Below are 12,840 nucleotides of genomic sequence, written 5' to 3'. Positions count from 1 at the left end.
AGGGGATCCCTGGGTGGCTCAGCGGTTTAGCGCCTGCCTTTGGCCCAGGGCGCGATCCTGGAGTCCCGGGATCGAGTCCCACGTCAGGCTCCCGGCATGGAGCCTGCTTCTCCCTCCTTCTGTGTCTCTGCCTCTCTCTCTCTCTCTCTCTATGTCTATCATAAATAAATAAATAAACCTTAAAAAAAAAAGAAGAGGGGGAAGAAAATAACCAAAAGAATAAAGATGAGAGCCAAGGGGATATGCATACGTGGAAGAACATGGGAATCAGTGGGTTCTTGTTCCAGCGGTGTTGATTGGAAACAGCCTATTGGATCCTGTTCTAAGGATCTAGGCCTAGCTGTCCATTCTCATGGGACGTCTACCTCTAAATATTATCTAGAATCCTCAAGATGCCCCTCATGATCTGGCCATATCTCTGAGATCATCTCCTAATTCTCTTTCTTTTCTTCACTCCATCTCTGGCTACACTGGCCTTGCTGTTCTGAAAACAACTTAATCTTGTTCCTGCCTGACAGCCATTGTACTTATTGTTCCTTTTCTGCAAAATTATATTCTCCCCAATATTTGCACTGCTGACTCCCACAATCCACTCAAGTCACATGTCATCTCCTCAGAAAAGCTTTCCCTTGTCATCCAATTTAAAGTCCTCTGTCATTCTTGATTCTTTTACCCTGCTTACATTCTCTTCATAGCCCTCTTCACTCTCTGCATTTGTTTCATATTTATCTGTTTGTTATATGCCCCTCTTGAATGTACCCACCATTTCAGAAGGCAGAAGATTTTTCTGTTTGTTCACTGATGTATTTTTAGGACCCAGCACACTATCTGGTATATATAGGTGCTCAATAATTACTTGCTGATCAAATGAATAAATAAAAACCTCATACATAACATGTTTCAGTCATAGAAAACTTTCTGCAATCAGGCGTGTGGGTAGCTCAGTCGGTTAAGCATCCAGTCCAACTCTTGATTTTCAGCTCAGGTCTTGATCTCAGAGTCCAGAGTTCAATCCCTGCATTGGGCTCCATGCTGGGTGTGGAGCCTACCTAAAAACAACAACAACAGACTATTTGCAGTCCTCAAATGATTCTTTCTTTTGCATATGCAATTTTCCTCTGCCTAGGATTAACTTCTTTCTGACTGGCTCACAATTCCTAATCATTCTTTAAGACTCAGTTTATGTTATCAATGCCCCTGAGAAACCTTCATTGATCCCTCCAGGAAGAACTAGATGTCCTTTTCCTCCATTTTTATAGTATTCTATTCATATCTCTATCACATTACTTAATATATTCTGTTAATATTTTGTCTAATTGACCACTGTATCCTGGGGATCTAGCAGAGTGCTTTGCCCACAGTGAAATTTGAATAAATGTTGCATGATTTCATATATTGAGTCAAACACTGTGTTAGCCTTTTTATGTATGTCATTTTAATTCTTATAAGAAATCTATAAAATAGGTACTGTTTTTCCTGTTTTATATATGAGGAAACTGAATAACTTGTCCAGAGTTTTTGAACCTGTGTGTCTATCTCCAAATCCAGTACTTTCCCCATTGCCTCAAATGAACTAAGTCTCCTTCTCATTGATATATTTCAACCAAAATTCAATATCCTAATTTTAACATTAACATTAAAACTTTGTTCTTATTTTAGTTCAGTGTTGCATGTTCTAATACATTTGTACTTGTACTTGATCCAGGCTTTTTAGATTACTAAGACGAATAGACCTTAGATATCTTAACAGCTCAGGTATCCTATTTTTATTCTACTTCATAATTAGACGATTTTTGATGGTGATTCAGGGTCAAAGTTTGGTTAATCTTCCTTTTTAAGGGAAGGATGATACATAAAAACTAATCTATACATAATTTTTCAACAGGTATATAAGGTCCAAATACACTGTAAATCATATTGAAATTGTAAAATTAATATAAATATATCTTATATCTGAGAGAACCTGGAGGTCACCCTGATTATTTCCTTTTTCAGCATGCTAGGTGGAACAGTGGATATTAAAGGCCATATGAAACTTTTATGACTTTTTCCTAAAGATTTTATTTATTTATTCATGACAGACAGACAGAGTCAGAGACACAGGCAGAGGGAGAAGCAGGCTTCATGCAAGGAGGCTGATGCGGGACTTGATTCCAGGACTCTGGGATCATGCCCTGAGCATGAAGACAGGCGCTCAACCGCTGAACCACCCAGGTGTGTCCCCTTTTATGAAATTTTTAAAAGTACAAAAATAGTATCATGAGAAACTTAAGCAGTGAGACCTCAAACTCTAAAGTCAGTCAGACCTGAGATCTAATCCTAGTTCCTCCATCTAATAGCTGAGCAAATTTAATCAAGTTACTTAACTTTTCCTAAGCCTCAATCTCTTCACCAGTAAAATGAAAAGAAGTATATTATGCAGGGTAGCTAATTACTGTAAAATACAGCATCATAATTTCAGAGGCATAATTTAATAAAACAAGTAAAATCTAACACAGGTGTTCCTTACCACGCTTGGACAACATTCTTCAAAGATTAATTTGGGGCCCCAGGCTTCTCGAATTTTAAGGTTTTGACCTCCTCTAAAATTCTTTCAAGTTTTCATTCAATTGGTAAGTATAGAAAGAAAGACAATATGGGGCATGTGTAGGATGTTCTAGAGGTTTCGTGGGCTAACGTTTACATGGCTCTCATCATTTCTATTCTTATTCCACTGGACAGAAATCAGACACATGACCCCAAACAATAACAAAGGAGGCTGGGAAATACAAGGTGTGCGCGCCGTGGAGAAACAGAAACAGACTTTGGTGAACACAAAGCTGTCTCTGCCACTTACAGTCATGAGGTTATTTTAGGATTTCACTAAAATAATGCATGTAATGTGTTTAGTACAGGGCAAATCACCAATGAAGTTACATGTTCCTATTATCATCACAAATATGTATGCAGATACCCTGAATATGTGTCCTGCAGTGGGAAGTAGAGTACTTGCTTGGAGGTTCTAGTAAGAGAACTCAGATACATTCAAAGAAAAGTGGGATCCCTGGGTGGCGCAGCAGTTTAGCGCCTGCCTTTGGCCCAGGGCGTGATCCTGGAGACCTGGGATCAAATCCCACATCGTGCTCCCGGTGCATGGAGCCTGCTTCTCCTTCTCCCTCTGCCTATGTCTCCGCCTCTCTCTCTCTCTCTCAATGTGTGACTATCATAAATAAATAAAAATTAAAAAAAAAAGTTCTGACCTTTCAAAGATTATGATTTTTAATTCATTTGGCAGTATCAGAAGATATAAACATAGAAAGGTGAGAGAGGAAGGGAATGCTAAGGTGTTCATATCAGTTCAGCTAAAAGAATGTCAAAACATTGTAATTTTGGTAACTCTAATGTCCAAGAAGAGTGGGAATAGGGTAAACTAGTAGATTCTTTGGCTTTGGAAATGAACTTAAGAAATAATGGGTAAAAATTCTGGTTAATTCTCTTAAATTCTTTTCCAGGGCAGCCTGGGTGGCTCAGCAGTTTAGTACTGCCTTCAGCCTGGGGCGTGATCCTGGGGACCTGCGATCGAGTCCCATGTCGGGCCCTCTGCATGGAGCCTGCTTCTCCCTCTGCCTGTGTCTCTGTGTCTCTCATGAATAAATAAATAAAATCTTAAAAAAAATTTCTTTCCTCTCTTACTATCTTGCTTTTAACTTTAGACATCTTCAAGATTCTTCAGGTGTAAGAAGTTTTCTTCACCCCGCTTATTTTCTCCTCTGTTGCCATTTATTCTTTTTTTTTTTTTTTAAGATTTTATTTATTCATGAGAGACACACAGAGAGAGAGGCAGAGACATAGGCAGAGAGAGAAGCAGGCTCCATGCAGGGAGCCTAATGTGGGACTCAAACCCAGGTCTCCAGGATCATGCCCTGGGCCAAAGGCAGGTGTTCAACCCCTGAGCCACCCAGGCATCCCAACCATTTAAAATATTCGAAGACTCTAAAAACAGAGACCACATTTGTCTCACACATTATTATATCTTAGCATCTAGCAATACCTAGCATATAGTATGTAGCCAAGAAGAATTTGTTGAATAAATGTAATCTGCATTGGTAGTTGCTTCAAATTTTAGGTGAAAGAGTCTGGGTATTCAATACATATATTTTTGTGAATCAATTAATAAAATTCTGAAATAAAAATGATCTTCCAGATGGATAATTATGGAATGGACACGCTCTAAGTGTGAAAAAGGGGGCAGGTTTTATCAAGTGAGAGGTCTGGGGTAGTGTTTCCAAATGAGTGACTTCAAAGTATATTCATTCAACTAGCATTCTAGTGTGTGTCTACTATGGATCAGCCACAATATTAGCAAGAAGATATCTCTGTGCCTCATGCTAGCACAATAAAACAATTACAAAAATAATTAATTGGAAGATGTGTAAGATACTATATAAGTAACAGTAGGAAACCACGGACTACTTATGGGAGTGTGAAACAGCATGGCATACCCAGTATTGTGACAATGGCTGGAGTGCACACAGAAGATTGGAGAGAGATAAGGCTCAACAAACTATAGTTAGGTAGACTCTAGATCATGTTAGGCTTTGTATGCTAAGCTGAGAGTCCTAAATTTTATCCTCTAGAGTAGTGCTTGGGGTGTTACTGAAGGGTTTTAATGCAAAGAAAATATAAACACATTTTGGGTTCAGAAAGATCTGGCTGGAGAGTTATGACAGAGAAATCAGCTAAGAAGTTATTAGGAAAATCTACATGGGAAGAGATCATAAATCATAAAGGCTAGAACTAAGGCAATAGAAGTGGTATTAGAAAGAAAATAGGCTTGAAGGATATAACTAGATTAGACTAAGTAAGAGAAGTAAGATAGAAGGAGAGCTAAAAATGAGTCACGGTTTTCTGATTTGGACTTCTGGGCAGGTGGTAAGGCCTTCCTGGAATAAGGAACAAAAAAAAAAGAAGGTCCGTATGGATTCTACAGTGATCACTGATTATTTCCTTAATTAGAAACTTGTAAAATGCATCCTTGAAAGTACAGTGATATTTCTAACAGAAGCTAGTTTAATACTAAAGTGAATATGACCTCAATTTGAATAAAGGTGGTTTGTAAGAACCTCTTTGGTAAACGTAACAGTGAAATATTAGCCTATAATATCATTCATAGTAGTGCAAAAAAGACAAGTTTCCTGCTTTGTAATTAGGAACAATGTCTACATTTTTCCTAAGGTTGAAATATTTAGCTATTGACAGCTAAATGCCAAGCTCATGTTGACTGACTTCAGCAGGGGTTTATTAGTATAGAGGCTCAGGTGACCTGGTAACTCACTCAGTGGAACCCACAGAAAGGTAGCAAGGATGATGGACAACATGTCTTGAGGACTGGGTAACTGTACTGCTGGATGGACATGGGGCAGCACCACACTGCAGATGGGTTGCAGATGCACTGAAGGAAGTCATTGCCGTTTTGTGAAATTTGGGACTGGCTTGACAAAGATGAAGCCGCTAGTTTAAGACTGTATGTTCTTGGCAAAGCATGGTGCTGCAGAATTTCACCAGCCATAGTGAAAAAAGTGGGGGAAGGGAATGGGAGAAGACCACAAAATCTGTGATATGATACATAAAATGTTAACTATTAGCTTTGCATCTCCTGAGAGTCACCAGATTGAAGCACGAATTTTGGATTTGGCTGGCAGATGGTGTACACAGACTTTTGGAGTATGTTAGCATTTCATTTGAAACTAGCAAGATTACGTAGGACTACCACGGTAATTTAACATTCATAGAGATTTTGAAATTTATCCCTAAACTTGAGATAAGTGTGGCCCTAAAGACATTTTAAAAGGCTCTGTTAAAGATATGGATCTCATAGAACAGATTCACAGGACAGTTCATTCCTCTAAAATGTCTACAGGTCAGTGTCCGTGTCTCTTCTGAAAACCCGGTTTACCCAAGAGAAAATAAGGCCAAAGGGAAGAAAGACTAAAGTAGGGGGTGATGGCAGGTAGTGATGTCTCAATTCTTTGAATGGGACTTCTCCATTTACCAGCCCTCTCACTTCCTTCTATGGTCTGGACCTAAGTCACGAAGGCACTCAGCCTTGTAGGGTCAAGCTAATTTGTTGACATCATCCTACTACTTCCCTTTTCAAATTCCAGTGAAGTTATGTGTTTCCTGTCCTATTCGACACCCTACAGAAGGAATACAGGCCGGTTAGTCTCTAAATTTAGTCCGGCAGCAACGTGTCTGAGTCTTCAGAGGAGAAATAAACAGAAACGGGTGACATTTCCAAGCCTTTCAAGAAAATGGGGGGGGGACCCCATCCCTTCTGGAGTAAGGAAGCAGGGAGAGCGTCAGCAACTCCACGGTAGGGAGAGGCCTGCTGGCAGGCTCAGGAAATGCGCCGAATGAAGCGTCTTCCTTTTCCTTAAAACCAGGCGGACGGCTTTGGGGGAGTCCCTCAGCAAAATCTGGACTCGGCCACTGAAGTCCCGGGATCCGGAGCCCTCGCCCGACCCTGGCCCAGGCGGAGCTGTGAAGGCAGCCGCACCGCCTCTTTGTCAGGCTGTTGGTTTCAACCACCCGCACCAGGAGACCCTCGGGGCGGGAGAGGGGAGACGCGGCCGACGCGGCCCCCCCCCCCGGCCCCCCGCCAGCCCCCGGCCCGCCCCTCCCCCGCCCCACCTGCCCTCTGTGACCCCCGCGGCCCGCCTCGGGCGACCTGTTGGCAGGGAGCGTCACGTGACGCGGCCGGCCGCGCGCTGCCCCGGGGCGGGCCTCCTGTTGCGCCCGCCGGGCGGGTTCCAGCACGTAACGCGCGGGCGCCGCCCCGCTCTTCCCTCGCTGAGCGAGGGAGGGCGGGCGTCGAAGAGGAAAGGGAAGGGAAAAGGGGCGGGAGAAGGAGGCGGAGGGGCGGCGCCCGAGTCACGTGACCCGGGACAGCCCGGAAAGCTCCGAGGAGGAGCCTGGCGCCGCCATTTTCCTGCAGCTGCCTGTCCCTCTTGCCCTGCCCGGCTCCAGCTGACCAGGGAAGGGGTGGGCTGAGCTGAGGCGGGGGCAGGGGAGTGCCCGACACCGTGCCTGACCCCGCGGGTGACACGAGCCGGTTCTTTCTGGGCTGGGTGGCAGCGCGCGGCCCTGAGCCCCGCCCCAGGCCGGCAGGCGGAGAAGGAGCCGGTGGGGGTAGGGGGTGCGGTGGGGGGTGGGGGTCCTCCGGCGCTTGGGGGTCCCTGTCCCCGCCGGCTGCCGAGCGGGAGGGGTGGCGGAGGAGCCGCAGAGATGTCCGGCCAGAGCCTGACGGACCGAATCACCGCCGCCCAGCACAGTGTCACCGGCTCCGCCGTCTCCAAGACAGTATGCAAGGCCACGACCCACGAGATCATGGGGCCCAAGAAAAAGCACCTGGACTGTGAGTGAAGCCGCCCGCGGCCCCCGACCCCGCCGCCCGCGTTCTTTCCTTCTGTTTTCTTACCCCCTTGTGCTGCCCCTGCCTTGCCTGCGCCTCGTCTGGCGCGGCGGGTCCTGTGCCGCTCCGAGGTGTGTGCTTTTTGGCTGCCATCACACCTGCCTTCACGGCTTCCGTTCCCGGGTAGGCCACTCCCCGCCCAGGTGCCTGGGGGACCCCGGCTCTCCCGCCCGGGCGCCGCGGAGCCGCGAAGCCGCGAAGCCCGGTCGCCCCGACCGACTTGCCTCCGCCCAGCTTCTCGCCGCGCTGCCGCCTCTGCCTGTGCAGCCGCCTGCTCGCCGGTCCCCCGGCCCGTGCTCCCTCGTCGCCCTCTCCTGAACGTCTCCGCTCGCTCCCGGCCTCTCCGCCCCCATTGTTTCCCCGTTAGCCTTCGGGTTCCGTAAACGCCCGGTTCCGCGGACCTGGATCCCCGCCGCCCTGCTTCCCCGCAGTCCTGGAGGCTGCCTCCGCCGAAGTGATTTCCACTTCCTCTGCTCCTCTGGCCTCTTCTGTCCCTTCGCTTCTCTGGTTTTTCTGTCCTCTCTCATTTTGGGGTTACATTTCTTTGCATCCGTAGGTTCAGTTAGGGCCCTTCGTCTCTTTTTATGTCAGATGTATCCTATTCAATAGGACTTTTATCCCAAATTACTTTCTTTGTGACAGTGAAAGTAAAGGTTTTCCGTTTGGGTGTTGGGAGCGCTTTGTGGGAAGCGTTTAATTGCCTCTGGTGGAATTTGATCATTCTATTTTCACGCTTTTTAGGTAGTTGTGAATGTCAGCCCCCCTTTCCCCCCCCCCCCCCATATTTCTTTTTCTAATGGGAATCTGCGGAAGGATTGGCTGATAGTGGTATCATTTTCTGGAACTGTTAACCCAGGCGGTTTGAGTTTAGAAGGTTTAGTATGAAGTGTAGGTTATTGGAATAAAAGATGGATTAACATCAAACCTACAGATAACATACGTTCTCTTTAAAAATGCTAAAAAGGTGATTGATGATGCTCGAGTTCAGACTGCTTTTTAGTTATGCTGGTTATCTCGGGGGACCATTTTCTCTTAACCGGCATAATATTACTCCATTCACTAACTTACATACAATTACCATAGCTGACTCCTCCCAACTTTTTCCAAACCTGGAAGCCACTTGTAATACTCTCATTTTTCTTTTCTTTACCTCGAGGTACAAAGTTCAGTGGATGGTTACTCAAGCTTTGACTCAGTGGAGTAACCTAAAACCTTTCAGGAAAAAAACAGGGAAATAGGCACAATAATAAATTCTTTTTAAAATGTTAACTGGACACACTAGCCTGAATTTTATCATTCTGCATCAAAGTTAACTTTGCTTTACTGTTGGAAGCAAGAGTGAGCATGTCCTGAAAGGGAATTCACTGACAGGAGTCCTGTTTTGATTTCTCATTTTGGACTTTGGCCGTAAGGTCTGCATTAAAAAAAAAAAAAAAGTACAAAATGTGAATTCTTTCAAGATATTTTGCTCATGAAGTTCTGTTAGAACAAGTTATTGCTACAGACAAACCCATTATTCATTGTGACTTGTTCCTTCTCTGTGGGAAAGTGAAAAAAAAAATCCTTACTGCTTGGTTTTTCTCTAATGTGCTGGTCATACAGGCTACTTTTTAACTGTCAGTCCTTGACTGTTTAGAAAATGTGGAATATATTTAAATGATGACACTTTTGTAAATGGAAACTTCTTTAAAATGAATTGTGAAGCCAAATGTGATTTTTTGATTATCTGATATTTGGAGTAGACAGCTTTACGGTTTACTTCCTTTCAAGTGACTACTTGGCTTGCTGTAACTGATCTTATGGTTTGCCCTGAGACTGTCAGTTTTTGTTAGCTGTTTTTTATTTTTCTTTTTTGGTGTTGGGGGTAGGTGAAGAAACTACTTGTTACTGTAAGAACTAGTTTCCTCTCTGCTCACTGGAAAATGATACATTTTTAAAAAATGTATGGCTTTTATAAGTCTTTATAAAGGTTTTTGCAGTATTTTAAATGTAGCAGTAGTCATTTTAACACATGTCAAGAAGGGTAGAAAATAGGTTAAATAGGGTTAGGAGAGTGATATTTTCTTGTGGTTTTATTAGTGCTAGCCTTTTTCTCATGTAATAGCAGCTACTGTACATGCCAGTTGGGATTAGGTTTGGAGGGTAAACTCACGTTTGTAGTTCTCTACCACTGTTGTGTTTATAAGCTTCCACTTCAGAACTTGAATATTCCTGATAATGTGTGATTTTTTTTTTCTTTAAAACCATGTAAGTTGCCACTACTGGAGTTCCTTTCAGTGAGGTTTTAAAATACTCTTTTCCCCATATTGTTTTAAATGCCTATATAGCAAGTTTTCAGTAATGATGTAACTTTATACTAAGTCTGGCCAATGAGTGGTTTTTCTGAACACCTTCCCTCCCCCACACACTTTAATATGCTTCCAGAAAATTAAAAAGGCTTTCACAGACAGTTCTGTGTCTTGACACCATGAACTTCAGGCTTTAATGTAGAGATAATTCTTTTTTAGGCATTTTTCTTCCTAGCGAGGGGTTAGTTTTTTTGCACCTTCTAATATCTTGAGTAACTATTGCCTTAGTTGAACTTAGTGAAAGCAATTTCATTTTTAAAATACTATCTAACAAAAATATGCTTAGGACTGTTCTTTTCCCTATAGGCCTTTACACTGTGGAGGTAGTTTCTATGTATTTCGCCAAGGTCTTTCCATATTAGGAAGTGATTATTATAATCTATGAGTTATAGTTTAGTTTATACTACATTGTATACTTGTTTAAGAAAGATCTTTTGCTTTGCTTATAGATGTCTATAGATAATAGTGTTAACTAGGGTCCCTACTATGAAGAGTTGTCCAACTTGAAACATATATGTAAAAATAAATACAATCTGCGTTTAGTTTCAGGCCTCTAATGGTCATAATCAAAGTAGAAGAATAGCAAACCTTAAATGGAAGGACTTCAGTTTGCTGGGGACTAACCATGATCTAATTTAATCTTCCCTTTTTCTAACTCCATTTAAAGAGGTTATAGAATGCTTCAAACAGGGATCCCTGGGTGGCGCAGCGGTTTGGCGTTTGTCTTTGGCCCAGGGCGCGATCCTGGAGACTCGGGATCGAATCCCACATCAGGCTCCCGGTGCATGGAGCCTGCTTCTCCCTCTGCCTATGTCTCTGCCTCTCTCTCTCTCTCTCTGTGACTATCATAAATAAATAAAAATTAAAAAAAAAAAAAAAGAATGCTTCAAACATCTGTAATAAAGTATAAACAAAACTCAATTTTTACTTTCTATTAATTTTTTAAAGAGAGGGGTTGGAGAAGAGAGAATCTTAAGCAGGTTCCACCCCCCCAGCACTGAGCCCAGTGTGGGGCTCAATCCTAAGACTCCGAGACCATGACCTGAGCAGAAATCAAGAGTCTGGACGCTTAAATGAGCTACCCAGGTGCCCCAGACACAATTTTTTAAATTTATAAATTCTTAATTCAAAAACCATTATTATCTGACTTCATAACCTTTAGTCTTATTTTGTTTTTTGATATGAATGCTTAATTTTCTTTTTCCTATGCTTGTTTAATTTACTGTCCTTGGGCATTTACATGCTGCACTGAAATATAATATTTATATTAATGGCAATAATGGTTTCACCTTTTTATCTCTATTTTTTTCCCGGTTAATTTCCAGGGACACTTCATTCCATCTATCATCTGCCTTAGGTCTTGACAACAAATCAAGATCTTGCTCTTATTAAGCACTGATTTTAAGTGTATTTCTGTGTAGCTATAGTGGGGATTTGCCTGTTGTATACTGGATCTTTACCTTGCCTAATTTAATTGTGGAAACCATTTTTTTAAAGTAATAATTTGCATGTATTGAATATGTAGAAGGTATTTTGGATTAGTGGTTGTATAACCATTGAAAATGTATGTAAAATATCAAAAAGTATCTGAAGTAATTACCTTTTTAATCAAATATTTTGATTTGTGACATCCAGTGGGTGCTTTGTTTGTATATTATTGGGGAGGGTATCTAGTAACTGGGATCGGATTTGCAAGAAGATGGCATGTGAGGAAGATACTAAGTGGGAAATCTGCCCCAAGGTGTGTCTTGTTTAGAAATAAAGTAATAAGAGGCTTTCCAAATGGATCTTGTTTTAAAGAGGCAATTGCTTTGTGGTTAATGTATGGAGTTGCTATTCTTTGTCATAAAAGTTAACCATATAATTTATATTTTCACTTTTCATTATTTAACCTATTCTGTCTCTTACTATTTAGTCTTTAATAGTTCTGGAATACGGAAAATGGTAGTGGAGTCAAGTATGTCAAATGCCTTAGGTATGTAGTAGAATGACACAAATGGAGTTTTTTCCTCCTTGATAAATGTATAGTTATACCTCTGAATTGTATGCATTTTAAAAGAGAAACTCAGAAGAGAACTTGATATATAACCATTTTGGTAGCCGCCTTATTTGTAATTAGCAAATGAACTCTTAAAATACCTTTGAAAAGTACTTAGGCTTCACTAGTGGACTTGTTATTTTTAAAAATAATGTTGGACTCTAGGCATCTTTTTTTTTTAAATACTTAGAGCAAAGCTTTTTATGTTTACTCTATATTTTATATATCTGAATATATTTTTAGAGGTGTTTTCAGATTTAGAGTGGCAGATAAGTAACACTTCATTAGAGGTGACTAGGATTTTTTTTCCTTATTTGATTTGTGAAACACTTATTTGAAATATTCAATTAGATGTGTTAAAAGTACATTAATAGTTAAAATACCTATTTTAATCACCAGAATTGCATTATTTTTAATAAAATTGTTTATTTTGATCCCGATTATCATTTAGAATATTTGATGTAAAAGTTTACCATGATGCACATAAAAGTGCTTCTCTTCTGTTTTAGTTCCAAACTGCTTAGTTTCATGATTTCCCCTTTAAAATCAAAGAAGTAAGAAAAATAAACTTAAAGGCTTCTTGGCAAGACGTTAGAGCCCTACCAAGAAGAAATAGGGTTAGATTTTCAAAGTACAGTCTTAGTATTTGCTCTTCCTGTTCTTTTGGTGGCTGAAGTGGCATTTCCGTTACTTTGTGTTCTGTCTCAGTATGTTCCCTGTTAAACTGCTTTATACATTTCTCTAGAGAATTGAAATTTTTGGACTTGACCTTTTAGAATTTTATATGTTCATTGTGTATATGGTTAATGGAGAAACATTTCCAGGTAGTCCGATTTTCCTAATGATATTCCTTAAAGGGAATTCTGATGAACCTAACTGTTGTATTAATATGTTCAGAGTTGTAATTGGCTAGGTTATCGGAATACAGTATTAAGGATTTTTCAAGTTATACTAGAACATAGTGGCAGTACAGCAACACATATTCTTTGTATTTATGCATTGTT

At 41.5% G+C, this 12,840-nt stretch overlaps 1 protein-coding gene across 7 annotated transcripts in view; it reads left to right on the top strand.

Annotated features, from left to right (window-relative positions):
* The first annotated feature begins 6,926 nt into the window (after window positions 1-6,926).
* Window positions 6,927-12,840, top strand: part of PICALM (phosphatidylinositol binding clathrin assembly protein) — a 103,261-nt gene continuing 97,347 nt past the window's right edge. For 3 of the 7 annotated variants that reach the window (XM_041730274.1, XM_041730272.1, XM_041730273.1), the window contains exon 1: window positions 6,930-7,393. In XM_041730274.1, the coding sequence (XP_041586208.1) occupies window positions 7,264-7,393 (130 nt within the window). In that variant the 5' untranslated portion in view covers window positions 6,930-7,263. Of the gene's footprint in view, window positions 7,394-12,840 lie in introns of all 7 variants that reach the window. The other 4 variants (XM_041730277.1, XM_041730271.1, XM_041730275.1 and 1 more) reach the window with 4 other exon arrangements.

The sequence above is a fragment of the Vulpes lagopus genome, chromosome 15, assembly GCF_018345385.1.
Source record: "Vulpes lagopus strain Blue_001 chromosome 15, ASM1834538v1, whole genome shotgun sequence".
In the NCBI taxonomy this organism is placed as follows: domain Eukaryota; kingdom Metazoa; phylum Chordata; class Mammalia; order Carnivora; family Canidae; genus Vulpes; species Vulpes lagopus.
Note: the sequence above shows the minus strand (reverse complement) of the source record. Positions and strands in the feature narration are given on the sequence as shown.